Source organism: Trichechus manatus, unplaced genomic scaffold (assembly GCF_000243295.1).
Source record: "Trichechus manatus latirostris isolate Lorelei unplaced genomic scaffold, TriManLat1.0 scaffold00198, whole genome shotgun sequence".
Taxonomy (NCBI): Eukaryota; Metazoa; Chordata; class Mammalia; order Sirenia; family Trichechidae; genus Trichechus; species Trichechus manatus.
Genome location: NW_004444134.1, coordinates 786,367 through 803,647, shown reverse-complemented (window position 1 = coordinate 803,647; position 17,281 = coordinate 786,367). Strand labels below are relative to the sequence as shown.

General features: G+C 39.2%; 1 protein-coding gene across 5 annotated transcripts in view; it reads left to right on the top strand.

Moving 5' to 3' along the window:
• Window positions 1-17,281, top strand: part of EXOC2 (exocyst complex component 2) — a 366,769-nt gene that overhangs the window by 106,490 nt on the left and 242,998 nt on the right. For 3 of the 5 annotated variants that reach the window (XM_004387908.2, XM_023742032.1, XM_023742036.1), the window contains one exon: window positions 1,968-2,094. The exons of 1 other annotated variant lie outside the window; for it this stretch is intronic. In XM_004387908.2, the coding sequence (XP_004387965.1) occupies window positions 1,968-2,094 (127 nt within the window). Of the gene's footprint in view, window positions 1-1,967; window positions 2,095-17,281 lie in introns of those variants that run through there. One more of the 5 variants, XM_023742033.1, reaches the window with a different exon arrangement.

Here is a 17,281-nt window from a genome sequence, read left to right as displayed (position 1 = left end):
AAAAAAACACCATTGCTGTTGAGTTGATTCTGACTCATAGAGACCCTATAGCACTTTGTATGTTACTTCTTATGCACCTAATATGTGCTTCCTTGTATTAGTAGAAGTTCAGAGGTTGGTCTGAAGAGCCGAACTCTGAATCCTAATGTGGGCTCTACCGTTGACAACTGTGTGACTTTAATGCCTAGTTTCTTCATGGGTAACTTTGGGATAAGGAGCCCTCTTGGCCACGGTGGCATGATGGTGGTTAAGTGCTTGGCTGCTAACGGAAAGGTTGATGGTTCGAACCCATCAGCCGCTCTGCAGGAGAAAAAACCTGGCAATCTGCTCCCATAAGGATTACAGGCTAGGAAACCCTATGGGACAATTCTACTCTGTCATATAAGGTTGCTATGAGTAGGAATCAACTTGACAGCAACAGGTTGTGAGGTTATATGTATATTATGTACATATATATAATATTTCTATTTTTATTCACTTATTTTTTTTTTTTAACTTCTCTAAAAACTGAACTGTGAAAGAAAAGCAGGAACTTCTACAGTTTTCTGGAGGAACTTAAGACATTTTGAAGAAATCCAGCCTCATCTTATGTCATGTTTATATAGCAGATAAAGAATTCTTATTGGAAGTAGCAAATTAATTCTCAGGCCCCAGCACAAGACCTGACACACAGTGGGTTCAGGAAAGATATATTGACCTGAGCGGACCTGGGTCTGGAGTGTCTACACATGGCATCCCTCCCCTCTGACAAGGCCTCTCCTGCATTGGGTACTGAGAAGATTATGAGTTCATTGAGGATCTGGTTCTTAGACCCTCTTTTTCCTGGCAGCCTTTGCTGCCTCCTGCTGCTCTCTTCCATGCTGCTTGGCACTGGGCTCCTAGGTCAGTTGGTGGCAGCCAAGAGGGGAAGCTGGCAGTCCTCTGCTGAGGTAAATGACAAGGAGCTGGCTCACATAAAGGGAGGCCCAGTTTTTTGGAGATTGTGTCTGGTTCACAGGATCCACCCAGCCCATTTTCCCTGAATAGCCCCATCTTTTCAGTTACATAAGCTGTACATTTCTCGGAATGTGTTTGAGTTCTTTTTTTATATAAGGAATTGTTGGAATATTTTGTTGAATTCACCAAATTGATTTCAGCATAATGTAAAAACAATCTGCTGTTTTTCTATTAAAACAATTTTAGCATAGTAAAAGGAATGAGAAAGAGCAAGGAATATATTAATTTTGTAGACCTACCATGAAAGAGTGAAAAATGTCAGTGTTTGTGTAGAAAAAGATAATGAAAGACATTGTTGAGTGTTTTCAAGAACCATTTAAAGAACATTTGATTTTCATCTGTAGTCAAATATGTCCTTAGGTAGCTTGTGTTACCCAGCAGAAGTTCACGATATTAAATATAAAATTATGTATACGTAATGGATTTCCAACAGTTGTCATAAACAAGCTTTTCATTACACTAAGGCTTCTAAGGGTATCTTCAAGTTTTGCGTCCAGGTATTTCCCAGCAGTTTTCCAAAGTTTATATGATTTCAGAATAGTCTTTTGAATAAACAAATGTTGTAGGTCAGATCATTGCATCTTATTTACTAACCTCCTGAATATTTTCTCCAGTTTAATCAGTGATATTTAATAATGCATAAATAATCATAGTGCTTATTATTTGTAAAATACACTTGTTTTAGCAGAACTTTTTCTCAGACTTAATATGTCTTTATTGAGTAATGTACAATGAAACCGTGAATCAAGAAGTGTTATTTTTGCCTTTTTATAAAGTCTCAGTGTTTTTAATTAAGCCATTATCCATTATAAAAAAAAATCTGGGCTGTTGTGCCCTTACATCTTTTAAAAATTATTTTAGCATGTGTTTGTAGTAGATTTTTAGAAAATTAAAGCAGTATGGCAAGACTTAGAAGATACCTTTATTTAGAGCCTTTATTTTATTAAGGATGTACTCCTGATTTTTGTTAGGTATCTTGGATCAATCTGCTGTCTGGGTTGATGAAATGAATTATTATGATATGCGCAAGGACAGGAATAAAGGAATTCCTCCTTTGTCCCTACGTCCTGCTAATCCACTTGGAATTGAGATTGAAAAGTGAGTATCATCTTGCCTTCGGTTTTCTTTGTTTCTCAGTTGCTGAGAAGTTTTGTATACTTACAGTGAAGGGAGTACAATTCCAGAAACTTCTGGGAGCATAAGTGAAGACACCTCAGTTGCTTGGAGACTGTGTTATTCCTGAAGCCTGGTCAGCTTTGCTGTTGGAGACCATTCTCCATTAGTGAAAACTCTGGGCAAAAACAACATACCTCTTTAGTTTTTTGAGTTTGCATTTCGTGAAAAAGAAAAGTGTCTTGGAGTTTTAATAACTAAGAGATTTAACAATTTGAGCATTACCATGTTATCTGGAGTTGGTCAGTTTAAATATTTAGAAGGTACTTAAAATCAAAATAGAATTTACTCTTTATCTATTTGCTTTATTTTTCTAGAAATATTTTAGAATAATGAGGTCCCGTCTGGTCTTTCATTTTGTCTGTAACCCCTGCCTATAATTCATACTTAACCCAGACTTAATTATCTTTAATCATCAGAATTGTGCCAGGTAAATGCTATATTTCAAGGTGTCTTACAACTAGATCTAGAGTTTTCTTAAGCCCTAGTACAGTATTTCAGTAACTTCTATCATTACTGTATTTATCCTTGTATCTTAAGCTATTCATCAGATGTATTGTGTGTAGTTTGTTTTATGGCTTAGTAATTCTACTTATGGAGTTAGCTATTGAGTGTTGCTCCATAAACAATAAAAGTGACAAATTAGTTCTGTTAATACTTTAACTATAGCTTTATTTTAGATTTTTTCTAGGAATGGAGAAAATTCCCCTCTAGTCTTTATGTATTTAATCTTCAAGCCTGTACTTGAAGACAGTAGTTCAGACAACACCCTTCTTTCTCACAAACTGAGGTTTTCTCTTAGCTTAGAGGGAGGGCGCAGGTGTTTCTGTTGGGAAATTGTCAATGCGTTGACAGAGGCCTTTAATGAAACTGGGCAGTCCTAGGTGCCTTCTTTGAAGCATTTTGGCACGTGAGTGGTTGTTGAGATGTTCTAAGGATTTCAGTGTTCTCTAAATTAAGAGTTGAAAGATTGAGAAAGTCCAGAAAAGAATGACAATTGCTAGATATTTATTTGAGCACAGTTGTAAGCATGAATAGACTTTGCGGTTGATAGTAGCCCTTTGATGGTCTGCTTCAACACTTCTGTAAGCCACCTTCTTTCCAGGCCTGCCAGGAAGCTGTGTAAAGCAGAAGATCTCTTTGGATTATTCTCTTATTAGAAAGATACAAAAAGAGTGTAGGTATATGGTGCAAATGGGGTCATTTAACTATGACCTTTTCTTAAACTTTCTTAACATTATCAACTCCATTTTCTAACCTCCTGGAGCATGTTGACCAAGACATTCTCCTTGGATCAAGCTATCATTGACAGATATCTTTTAACAGACAATTCCTCATGCAGGCTTTTTTTGACCCTTGGTCTTATAGTTCAACTTTTATCAGAAGCTCACTCGTCTCTTCAGGACAACGGGGCAGAGACCTTGGGCCAAGCTACAGTTTAATTCAAAATGGAATTTAATTTGGGTCTAGGTCAGCCATCTTAGTCCTGTCAAGCACCTCAGTTTTGGGGTTCACACAGTCATGCCAAGCATCTTGGTGTAGGGGTCCATGTACATCTCCCCCTTTTGATCAGTCCACCATTAGGGGGCGCAGATCATCCATAAAGAAATTACCCATCTTCTGCAAGGACTTAGTCTCTCGCAGATAGTTGCTCTGTTGAGCTTTTAATACTCAGTATTTTGGGGATGGCTGCTCTGTTTAGCTTTTAAGACCCCAGGTGCCAGCTCTGTTACTAGAAGTGGCCGGGTGCCATCTGATGTTACCTTGCTATAGCTTCTGGTCCTCTCTTCACCTTGCTATAGCTTTGGGCCTCATCTTCAGGGTGAGTGAGTTGATTCTGATTGGGGCAAATGTGATGGACAAATCCTCATTAGAGGAATAACTTGACATTTCTGAAAGGCCTGATCCAAGAACTAAAATACATCCTCCTTTGAAAAATTAGTCTCTTCCAAATGCATAATTGTTTTCATGGCCACATGTCTCGAGGGTTGGCTGTGGCAATGAAAAATGCAGTACATAATACATTTAACATGCCACATAATAACAGTTACAGTGATCAAAAGGAGTAGGCAGGCCCATGGAAAGCATATCCCAGATCCAATGCTTGGGGTAACCAGCTAAAAATATCAAAGAAGGAAGGTACGGTCATGGGGGGAATGGTACGTAACCAGGAGGCTTTTTGACATATTTTAGAGATAGCTTGTTCTACTTCTCTAGAGGTGTTTATCCATGAACAGCAAGAGGTATTGGCAATAGCACCGGCTCCTCCTTATTCAGCTAGGAGAAAATCAAGACGTATTATCTAAAGCAATTTTAGCAAGACAGTCTAAGGATTTTTGTTGAGCTGTCATTCCATTGGCAATTTGAGCAATTTGAGCCATAGTGGTAGATAAATTGTGAATAGATTGTTCTAATTGTAATGTACCAAAAGAAGGAACAGGCAGTCAAAGAAATGACCCGTCCCACCAAGGCCTATCGGCAATGGGATTATCTGAGAGGATAGCTTGGGTATTAATTTCAAGTTGCTGTTCGGTTGTAAACTGTCATTGTATGAATGGATATTCATGGGAATTCCAAGAGTACCTTGGAATAAGTTGCATTGGCCTAGCATATTCCAGTCCTCTAAGCATGGTAAAGTCCAAGTATTGGGTGAATCATAGGACTTTTTTCTTAAATAAGCTGATCCTCCACATAAAAAGACATATCTAGATGGGGCACATAACATACCTGCCCCTGTTTGAATATTAGGAAATGGAATGGATTAATTGACCCTTTCAAGCCAGTCTGCAACTAATGAGTCCTCACAAATGGCTAATTCTCTAAATTCTAGGGGATCCCAGAGTCGGGCAGAAACTGAGAGATTTTGAACATTGTTAAAATAGTTATCGACTACTGCAGAATAATATTGAATGTCATTAACAAAAAGATTGCATGGTCTGGAAAGAATAGAACATTCTAAACCTGGAACAAGTAACATTGACACAGGGAGCTGATAGATAAGTGGATAATTCTGGAGGTAGCCATAATTTGACATGACTCCCAAACAAAAAACCAAACCCACTGCCACTGAGTTGATTCCAACTCATAGCAACTCTATAAGATAGAGTAGAACTCCACTATAGGGTTTTCTAGACTGTAAATCTTATGGAAGCAAACTGTTGCATCTTTCTCCTGAGTAGCCATTGTTGGGTTCAAACTGCTGATCTTTCGGTTAGCAGCCAGGCACTTTAACCACTGCACCACCAGGGCTTTGACACGAATTGCCCATTTAAATGGTCTGTTAATAGTAAAATTAGGTGTGAACCTGTAACCCAAGACTGGCGCAGTGAGAGGATCAGTATGATCTTGTGTAGACCGAGGCGGGGAGCGACATACCCAACATTCAGTGAAATTACTGGTGCTGGCTACTGATTGAGTCATTTTGATGAAAACGTTTTCATTCGAAGCATCAGTAATGGTCATAACAAACAGAAGAGAATAATTATTAAAGTCTTCATAATGGAGAAGAGGTTTGTTAAAAATCATATGATACATTAGAAACCAAATTCCTTTTCTAGTGATACGCTATGGGAAGAGCCAAAGTTGGTAAAATAAAACTTATTTCAAAGGCTACAGATATTAAAACATTGTGCAACAATTTTAATAAAAGGTTCAACTCACTAGATTAGGGTTAAAGAGATTGAATTATTATCAGAGCTACTAAGAAATAATTCCACTAGTATGCAAAAACAGTCAAAACTCTTAAAGTAACAGCAGTTAGGAAACAAGAGTCCAAAAATGTCAGCAGCTTGCATTGACTCTTATTCCGCAGTCTTGAAATCAGCTGCTTCTAAAGTTGTCTTCTGGTCACTGGGGCGTTTCAGTCTGTGTCTCAAATCTCTGATGAGTCCAGACAGCTGCTTTAGCTTTCTTTAACTGATAAGTGAATCCAAGGGTTAATTCCTTCTAGTTTCATTGCACAAGGGTTAGTTAAAAGAACTAAATAAGGCCCCTTCCAGTGAGATTCTAAAGAATCTTTTAATTGATGTCTTTCCCAGTAAACATAATCTCCTGGGTTAATATTGAGTAGAGGAGGAGAGCCAGGTTTCTGCTCCTCAGATGCTTTCTTAATTTGTGAAAAATGTTTTCTTAGAATATTGTACTAGAGATTGACAGTGTTCCAATAATTCAGGTTGTATTAAGTTAGGGTCAATAGAGGCAAAGTAAGGAAGCATCATAGATCTTCCTGTAACTATTTCATAAGGAGTGAGTTGATGAAATCCAAAAGGAGTGTTTCTTAAATTTAAAAGGACTAAATGGAGAACTTTAGTCCAAGACAAACCTAAGAATTCAGAAAGGTTATCAAGTTGAGTGTTTATTATACTGTTTTGAATTGAATTGTTTCCCCCAAAAATATGTGTCAACTTGACTAGGCCATAATCCCCAGTATTGTGTGATTGTTCACCATTTTGTCATCTGATACGATTTTCCTATGTGTTGTAAATCCTGTCTCTATGATGTTAATGAGGCGGGATTTAGAGGTAGTTATGTTAATGAGGCAGGGCTCAATCTACAAGATTAGGTTGTATTTTAAGTCAATCTCTTTTGAGATACAAAAGAGAGAAGCGAGCAGAGAGACAAGGGAACCTCATACCTCCAAGAACAAGAGCCAGGAGAACAGCACATCATTTGGACCCATGGTCCTTGCACGGAGAAGCTCCTTGGCTGGGGAAGATTGATGACAAGTACCTTCCCCAGAGCCAACAGAGAGAGAAAGCCTTCCCCTGGAACTGGCACCCTGAATTTGGACTTCTAGCCTCCTAGACTATGAAAGAATAAATTTCTCTTTGTTAAAGCCATCCACTTGTGGTATTTCTGTTATAGCAGTAGTAGATAACTAAGACATATACCATTAGTTCTTTTTACAAGCCCAGATGACTGAGGTTAATAAGGGCAATGCAATCTCTGGTATATGGGGAAGACTGGACATAATTCTCGAGTTACTTTTCCAGTAAAATGGGTTCCCTGATCACTGCAAAGAATTTTCAGTGCTCCTCAAATGGATATTATGTTTTCGAGGAGCTTTTTAGCTACAAAAGAAGCAGCGGCACATTGGCAGGGGAAAGCCTCCATCCAATGTGAAAATCTGCAGTTCATCACTAAGATGTATTTATAACCATTTGAAGGTAGAAACTGGATAAAATCTAATTGCCATTCAAGCATAGGTCCAGAAGGCAAAGAGTAGTGCCCAGGTAAAGTTTTAAGATGTTTCCTAGGATTATAATGTGGGCACATAGAACAGTGAGAGGGCATATGCTCAGATGCCTCAGAAAATTTTCCCCATGTCTTTAAAATTTCAGTCATTTTATGTCTTCTTAGATGAGTACTCTCATGTACAGTCCTCGTCATGGGAACATGCAGAAGTTTAGGGAGAACAATTTTAGTGTTAGTGTTAGACCGTGTCATGGATTGAATTGTGTCCCCCAAAAATACGTGTCAACTTGGTTAGGCCATGATTCCCAGTATTGTGTGGTTGTCCTCCATTTTGTGATTGTAATTTTATGTTAAGGAGATTAGGGTGGGATTGTAACACCCTTACTAAGGTCACATCCCTGATCCCAATGTAAAGGGAGTTTCCCTGGGTTGTGGCCTGCACCACCTTTTATCTTACAAGAGATGAAAGGGAAGCAAACAGAAAGTGGGGATGTCATACCACCAAGAAAGCAGCACCGGGAGCAGAGCATGTCCTTTACACCCAGGGTTCTTGTGCCTGAGAAGCTCCTCGACCAGGAGAAGATTGATGACAAGCACCTTCCGCCAGAGCCAACAGAGAGAGAAAGCCTTCCCTCTAGGGGAATGCCTTGAATTTGGACTTGTAGCCTACTAGACTGTGAGAGAATAAATTTGTCTTTCTTAAAGCAAGCCACTTGTGGTATTTCTGTTATAGCAGCACTAGGTGACTAAGACAAATTCTAACCATAATGTAGTGTCAGGGTCTTGGTAATCCTGACTTCTTCCATGTCTCAATTTCATCAGATTGAGCCAATTGCTGATGTTTCAAAAGCTTTTCTTTGGTGGGTACAAATATAGTAGTTATTTCTTGAGAACAATTCTCTGTAGACTCTTCAGGAGGTCCCTCTATAAACCCCTTTGGTCTTAAAGGGGTAAGAGAAATCTGAGAAGCAGCCTGGTTAGCAGCACATCAGCAAGGTTATTTCCTCTTCTTCATTTTGGGGGCACTCTGTTTGGTTGGTGTCCCAGTATTTTAATTACAGCAATTTCAGAAGGGAACAACAAGGCATCTAAGAGGTCTGCTACTAAAGTCCTGTTTCTAATAGTATTCCAGAAGATGTAAAAAACCCTCTTTGTTTGCATAACATTCCAAAATCATGAAGAACCCCAAATACACATTTCAAATCCATAAAAATATTCACAGACTTCCCTTTTTAGCAATTTTGCAGGCTCTCGTAAGAGCAATAAGTTCAGCTTCTTGGGCGGAAGTGGCTGGCTTTCAAGAACTTTGGCAGAAGTTGTAACAGTATAACCAGCCTGATAATGAGAGTCAGGAGTTGGTTTCAAATAAGAGCTGTCTATAAAACCTTATCAGGGTTTGTCAAAGGAGTTTCCTTCAAGTCCCTACAGGGAGTCAGAGCTGCTCAGTTAGGTCTAAACAGTCGTGGGAAGGACAATCATCTTTCTCAGTTATAGGGAGAAGAGTGAATGAGTTTAAAGTAGCCACTGTAGGTAGTCTAATATTTGAATCTCCCAGATGGAGGACCTCATAGGTGAATCTGCTGGCAGATAAATGTTAGATTACAACAGAATTAAGCAAAGAAGAAACAGCATGGGGTACATATATATCTAAAAAGTTTCCTAAAAGTATGTCTGCAGTAGTTTTTACTAATTTTGTAGTAGTTGCTATGACCCTGCGGGAAAGGGGGTAAGCCCGAGCCACAGGGTCCATATGCAGGCTGTAATAACCCACAGGCCTATTTTGTCCTCCATGTTTCTGTGTAAGAACACCTAATGCGTTACCAGAAACTTCATGTACAAATAAAGTCCAAATGATAGGGAACCCTAAAGTGGGCATGTTAGTCAAAGCCTCTTTCAATTTAGTTGTCACTCTTTGATTTTCTGGCATAAGATAGAAGGGATCAGACTCAGAGGTTTTTAAATATTTGTATAAAGGCTGAGCCATGAAAGAAAAGTTAGGAATTCAAGCTCGACAGTAGCTGTAGAGCCCTAGAAATGCCCTTGTTTTTGTTTTAGGTAAAGGAAAGGCTGCAATAGCTTCTTTTTTCTTGAGGTCAGTAGAAATGCTTTCTGTAGAGATTAAACAATCTTAGTATTTGACAGAAGGCTGACCTAATTGTAACTTTTCTCTAGAAACTTTTATGTCCGCCAGCAGCTAAATGTTTTAACAAAGTAATGCTGTCTTCTAGGCAGGCTTGTTGAGGTTGAGCACACCAGTAGGGCATTGACATATTGTAATAAATTAGATTCTTTTGGAAACTGCAGAGGTTCTAAATCTGCATGCAGAACTGAGAAAAATACGTAGGGGATTCGATGAAACCTTGGGGCATGACAGTCGAGGTAAATTGTTGACTGTCCCATGTGAAAGCAAACAGATACTGGCTTTCAGGGTTGATAGGAATACTGAAAAATATACTACAAAGATCTGTTACAGTAAAATATGTTGCATTGGGGGGAACGTTGGAAAGCAACAAATGTGAGTTAGGGACAATTGGGAATCCAGGGAGAACAATGCAGTGAATTGCACGTAGGTCTTGAACATATCTCCAGCCACCACCATTTGGCTTCTTAACTGGAAGGATGGGAGTGTTCCAAGGAACAACTGCTGAAAGTGATGATTAACCCTTTATAAAGAAAATCCTATATAATGGGAGTTAGTCCTTCCATTGCTTCCTGTTGTAAAGGGTATTGGGGAAGTTTTGGCAAAGGCTTAGATGTGTCCAGTTGAATTTTAATAGGTTCAGTGGGCAGAACTAGGCCAACATCTGTGGATGCTGTGCGTCTTAAAATTTGGGGAACCTAAGAAATAATTTCAGAGGGAAAGGAGCTTGAACAAGTAGAATTTTGAAGGAGCATAATAAGGGCTTACATATGAAGAATAGCCTCTTCCATATCTGAGTTTGTATCTTTAAGGTTTACATTTACAGGCAAGCTTAATAATATTTCCCCCTTTTCATTAAATTATAAATGGCAATTCCGTTTAGATAAAATGTCTCTTCCTATTAAATTAACAAGAGTGTCAGACTAAGCAGAAAAGGATATAAATCTTCCAAGGGAATGAGAGATACCGGTACAGGTTGAGAGTAGACTAAAGATTGTTCTTTATTAGTAACCACTATTTTTGAAGTTTTTATACTTTGGGGCAGGGGCTTTTGTAAACACCCGGGGCTAACAGCAGAGAGGGTAACTCCTGTATCAATTAAAAATTGACAAGGTTCTCTCTTAATGTACATAATTGTTTCTCCTTGTTAGTTTACAGCCAGAATGGGAAAAACCCCTGTGTTTTCCCCGTAACCCCTTCATTCTGAATCAGGGTGTGGAGGGGCGGTTGCGGTAGAAACTTTCTGTTTATTCTCCAATTTAAAGCATTCGTTTTTCCAATGGTCAGATTTTTTACAGTAACAGCAGAGACTGGTTTTAGGTCAGTTGGAGGGTTTAAAATTTCTTTTCTGGGTCGGCCCTTGTAGCTGCTGTAATTGAAGGACCATCAGTTTGTTAGCCTTAGCAGTCTGCTTTGTTTCTAAGGCTTGGGCAAGCTGATGAGCTACATTAGTTAATTCGACAGTGACGGCAACCCTCCAATCTAAACGTTGTCTTTTAACCAAGGCTGAAATTTCGGACTTGAGCCCAGATATAAATACTGCATTAAAGGCCCCCTTAGTTCCTTCATCTGAAGGATCTAACCCAGAAGGTTCTGAAACCTTCTGGAATAATTGAGCCTGATAATCATATACACTTTCATCTGTATATTGTATACAAGAATGAACTTTTGTCCAATCAGTTATCAAAGGAAAAGTCTTAAGGATTACTTCATGTAACTTCGTGCCTCTGTCTTGAGCTTCTGTGAGAAGGATTTCAGCAGTTTTGTTTGTATCCAAGGCTAAGCTACCTTGGGGATCTTTCCATTCATCATATTCTAACCACAGTTTGGCTTTCCCAGGGCCAACTAACATATGGACTAATTGACACAAATTGGACAACCTGGGCCGATAAACATTAATAAGGTCTTTGATTTCTTTAGCAAATCTTTAAGAATCCTCATGTAAATTTGGAAAATCTTTGGCAATGCTACATAGTTCTGTATAAGTTCAGGGAACGAAAGAAATAATGATGTTGTTTGGATTTTTTCTAGTGCCCACTCCAGATCCTGCAGGGTGAATTTTAAAAGGCATTTCAGAAATGGGCTTTGGACTCTGGCTTTGAATCCTTAGCAAATTCTTTAGGGAAGAAAGGAGGTTCAGGCAAAGTACTTTCAGAAGGGTGAGAAGGTAGAGGAGGATACAGAGGAGAGACTGCTGGCAGAGGTGCAGAGGGAGCTGCAGCAGATGGTGTAAGTACAGAAGAGTTCTGACTTTGTAATTCCATATCTTGCTTAGTCATTTCAGAAACTTTATTCTACAGTTCTTTTTTCTGTTTAGTCATTTTGGAAATAGTATCTTGCAGAGAGGTTATTTTGCTGTTTTCATGTCTTTGTGAGGCCTCAAGTTACCAGTTAAAAAACTGTCCCATTGCAATTTATTAATCCGAGTCCCTTTCTGTTCTAATTTACTGTGCAGAAAATTTAACTTAGATCAAAGGTTCCCCAAAGTTGCCACTGATTATCTGAACAGCCCTTAGTTAGGTCATGCTAAGCGGACAAAAACAAACATGCTGGAGAACAGAAATGTTTGTTCATGTAATGAGCAGGAGTCCCCAAAGGAAGTTCAGTATCACTGTTAGATTTGGCATTTCCTGTATTTCCAAAGTAGTGTAAGGTTAGCTCTGGTGGCTTTAAACAGAAGAGGTTGGAACTTTCAGGGTCTCGGAGCTGGGCAATATAAAGTGTCGCAGAAATTTTGGCCAATGCTTTGGCCCAACTTGTGCTTACATTTTTTAAACGACTTTAAGGTTCTGAGATCCTTTAACGGTGACCATACTGTAGGGAGCCAAAGGAACAAAACAAAACAAAGAAACTTACGTTCCTTTTTATAAAAAACAGAAAAGAAAGAAAAAGGTAAAACCCACAGTAAAACTCAAGGAGCTTCTACACAAAGAGAACGGAGGTTCAAACCTGAAAGGTATTTACCTGGCCACAACTGCCGTGGAGATGGAAGGCCAAAAAATTGCCGAGCCCGGTAGCATTAACCCACGTCCCCAGTGCCTTGAAGGTTGTAGAGGTCAGTTCACCTTTGGATTCCTTCGTGGTTGCCAGAAATGTCATCACAAAGTACCAGACCTATACTTCGTTAGAACTGAAAGCAAACGGTTTTACTGTGGAATGGAAGTTCGTGAATCGGGAAACACTTTAACTTCCAAGCAGGATGTCACAGTGTTCCAAATTGCAGGGGCAGCAGTGAGGTTTTTATCAGGTGGAGCAAACAAGGGGCTACATGCTTGCAGCCACGGAGGAGGTGAATAGCAAAAGTTACCAGGGGGTCTTTTAACTACAACCTTTTCTTGATGAACTTTTTTACAGTCTCTATTTTTTAAATCTCCTAGAGCATATTGACCAAGGCATTCTCCTTGGATCAAGCTGCATAAACATCTTTGACAAACATCTTTTAATGGACAGTTCCTCATAAAAACTAAAGCTTTGTCCCTTGCTCTTTTTGTAAGTTACAAGCAGTTAAACTTCTACAAGAAAATGAATTGTCTTTTCAGGACAACAAGGGTAGAGACCTTGGGCCAAGCTGAAGTTTAATTCAAAATGGAATTTAATTTAGATCTGGGTCAGCCATCGTAGTCCTTTCAGCACCTCAGTTTTAGGGTCTGCAGAGTCATGCCAAGCGCCTTGGTGTTGGGGTCTGCATACAGTGTTTAATACCATAAAATTGTTCTCAGTTCCTTTGTCTTTATTGGTGTTATTATTGCTGTGCCTACTAGGAGTTTGGCTTGAGCTCTCTCTTAATGTTTCAGGATAATCCTTTGGTAACATTGGTAACAGCAGCCAGGAATAATTTTTTTTTTTCCCCTTTCTCTTTCCTGTGAGATGTCTACTTTGGTCTGGAACACATCTTTACCACTTACAAGCAGTATGTCTTTGAGGAAGTTGCTTAATTTCTCTTTGCGTTAGTTTCCTGAGGTGCAAAACGGGTCGATTTCATAGGTGACCGATTTTCCCACTATATTTTGAAAACAAGGAAAAGTGACAGCAAACAATTCTTATAAATTTTTATAAAAACAGGTTTTGGGCTGTAATGTAGTGCCTGTGTCCAGAAAGTGTGCCAGTACAGTTTTCTCAGGTACAAAATAGGCCCGTTTTGTGGCGTTGTGAGGATGTAGTGAGTGAACGCATGTAAACACCTGCAGCAGTGTCTGTCTCATAGAAAGTATTTAATAAATGTTAATCATTGTTACTCTGATTCCCTTTGTGGCTCTGCCACTTAGGAGGAAAAGGATCTCTTACTAATGACTATTTCAGGGTAGTAAGTAACAGATTTTAGGGTAATAAATTGTATTCAGATCTTAAAATGGTATTATTAATTTATTTAATTTATTTAAATTTATTTAATTTATTAATTCAAGAAGTTCTTAAATGAGGAGAAAATTAGCAAACAGTACTCCTTTTAAACTGTTACGTGTGTCTCAGGAGTCTCCACTCAACCATGGGCTGTTGTAAAGTATTAAATAATTTTTGGAAACGGGTAAAATTGTGACTTTCATACAAATATAAAATTAATACAGCTTTCATTTAACTCATTAACTAATCGAGGGAACCAGTAAGATTTTAAAACCATGTCAAAGGAAAATCCAGAGGACAAACCCACAGATGGCATGGACCACTGAAAGATGCAGGACTGGACTGCTGCTCCTGCCCAACCCACAGCTTCACTTCACCTGACATGCGTGCCTGTGCACAGGACCCACACACATCATCATGAGCCCTCCCCAGGAAAGGCCCAGATCCCTGGAGCCTCAGGTGGTGAATTCTGCACAGCACATAGAGATGACATTTGTCATCGTTTTGCCCATTTTAAAGTCTTTTGCAATTTTCCTGACAATAGAAACAGCTACGTAGAGATACCAGGAAGCAAGGAAATGAAAGATGAAAATAGGAAGAGGTTTAGAAACCAAGAGAAGAGAATGTTTTTGGCCAGAAAAGTGCTTTCCCAGGTTCCTTTTCTTTTTCAGTCCCTGTCAGGAAAACAGCATTTGTTTTATTGCATTCTTTGATCTCAGATAGAGAAGTCTTACTTTAAAGAAAGAGAAAAGCAATGGAAAGAAAAGGCAGATGTTAAAATGTTGATGTGGGTTTTATTTCTCCGACTCATTTAACGTTTTTCAGATAAAAGCTTTGGTCTCTGTAGAGAATGGTGTTGCATTCAGATTGGAATCCTGGAAAGTATTTCCTTACTGCCTGTGTTTTATTTTTGTTTAATAGTGTCATTTGGGGATTTCTTTTATAATTTTAAGGTTGGAGAGGACCTCTTTTTATTTTTTTAAAAGTTATCGAAGGAAGAATAGGAGGATTTTACTATTATTTACTTGTTGAAATATATTCATTGAGAAGGCTTGAAGAATTATGAGCACCTTATTAAAATATTCCAACTGCTGATGAACCATCAGATGAAAGTGGTGGGAATGCCTTTGGAAGATGAATCTGCTCTTTTTACTTGCAATGTGAAAGTTTATGGAAATTTTCTACAGCTGACAGTTAAATGTATAGTGTGGAACAGTGAGGTGCCAGGGGGTTTGTGGCCAGATCATCTGAATGTGGGAAAACAAGGGAGAGTAGCAGAGCATCTTTTTGTGTTACTCTCTGGATGAGTCAGGGTTTAATAAACATTCTATTAGTGTACCTGGTATACATGCTGTCATCTTTCAACTGAGTTAGCAATTGGTATTTATTGGCTACCTTTGACTGCTAAAGCCCTTCATGTTTCAGACTTTGTAACTGGTGTTTTTGTACACATGGTGCCTTGATACTTAGAAAAATGCTACTGATTGCTCAGAAAAAAATCACTTGACTTTGAATTGAGACTAGAATTGCCTTGTAAAAAAGTCCATATTTCTGATTTATTATCCTTGTTCTCATAAATATATGTGTTCTTTGCATGGTTTAGATAGTAATGGGAACAGATTATTTCAACTGAAAAAGAAAGTAGAAAGAGGTTCAGATTAAGTGAAAGCCTTTGCTAGATTTTGTTTCTTGAAAGTAATATTCACTTGCTTTATAAGAGAATATGTCATGTTTTGGAGACAGTACTTGTTCAGGAATTGTCTTAGTTATCTAGTGCTGCTATAACAGAACTATCACAAGTGGATGGCTTTAACAAAGAGTAATTTATTCTCTCACAGTCTAGGAGGCTAGGAGTCCCTATCACAAGTGGATGGCTTTAACAAAGAGTAATTCATTCTCTCACAGTCTAGGAGGCTAGGAGTCCAAATTCAGGGCACCAGCTCTAGAGCAAGGCTTTCTCTGTTGGCTCTGGAGGAAGGTCTTTGTCATCAATCTTCCCCTGGTGTAGGAGCTTCTCAGTGTAGGGACCCTGGGTCCAAAGGATGCACTGTACTCCCAGTGCTTCTTTGTTGGTGGTATGAGGTCCCCATCCGAAGTTTCAGGATCCAATTTCTTCCCAATCAATGCCCTCACTTTAACTTCAGACACCTCTTGAGGTTGGGAATTGAGTTGGCATTGTAACACAGCCCCTCTTACAATAAGACTCTGTGTTTGGTCTTCAGTATCAGCACAGTTACTACAAGAGATAAGGCTTTCTTTCAAGGCACAACTGGAAACTTTGAGGTCATTTATGTTCTGCTTAAGGTTTGACTCTGAAGCCCTGAGCTCATCTCTTTCTTTTACCACTTTGTCTGTTGAAAATAAGACCAACCAACCAGCTTCCTTATACTTCTCATCATGACAAAATTATAGAAATGTATCACACATGCGATCACCCACAGCCTCACCTTTCACCAATACCTGATCTATGGGTGTTGATATTTTGCGTATTTGTATTGCCGCCCCATGCCATGGATTAGCAGTGCCCTGTTTACTGCTGGAAGCAGAGTCATCAACATCTTTAAGACTAACCAGACTTGAAAACCAATTTAGAAAACTCATCCTTATAATTCTGTTTCTCTAGACCCCACTCTTGGTACCAAATGTCTTAGGCTGGGTTCTGTAGAGAAGCAAAGCCAGTAAAGCGTATACATATCTATATAGAGAGATTTATACCAAGGAAATGACTCACACGGTTGTAGAGGCTGGAATGTCCCAAGTCCGTGGGTCAGGCTGGAGGTGTCTCCTGATACACGCGGCCACAGGGGCTGACGAACCCAGGATATGAAGGTCAGAGAGCAGGGCTCTTGCTCACAGGCTGTGAAGCTCAACAAATCCCAAGATTGGCAGGCAAGACTGCAGGTAAGCTGCTAGCTCAGGTCTCAAGAGCTGGAGGTCAGGTGAACAAGAGCCAGCTGCAGGATCCAGAGCAAGCAAAAGCCCATGAGCCTTGCCAGTGAGGTCCACCTATATTGGATGTAGTCCACACCTCCAAGGAAACTCCTTTTCAACTGATTGGCTACTCACAGCGGATCCCATCATAGAGGTGATCACATCATCATACGACTGCCAAACTATATCATAAATGCCAAACCACTGACAGTCATGACCCAACCAGGTTGACACACAACCGTAACGATCACAGGAGTAGAGGCATAAAAGTGGAGCTTTGTTCCTGCTTTTATATGATCTCAAGCTTTTTTGTGAAATTATTGTTGGGAATGGCTATCTAGAGCAGTAAATGGATGTACCGCTAATACCTATTTTATTTTCGTGTGGTTTTAATGGGCAGTAGAAATCCAGTATTTTCTAATTGCTTTGGTTTTCCAACAAGGAAGGGATAACCAGTTTTCCTACTGTATTTTGAAAACAAGGAAAACTGACAGGAAAATAATTCTTACC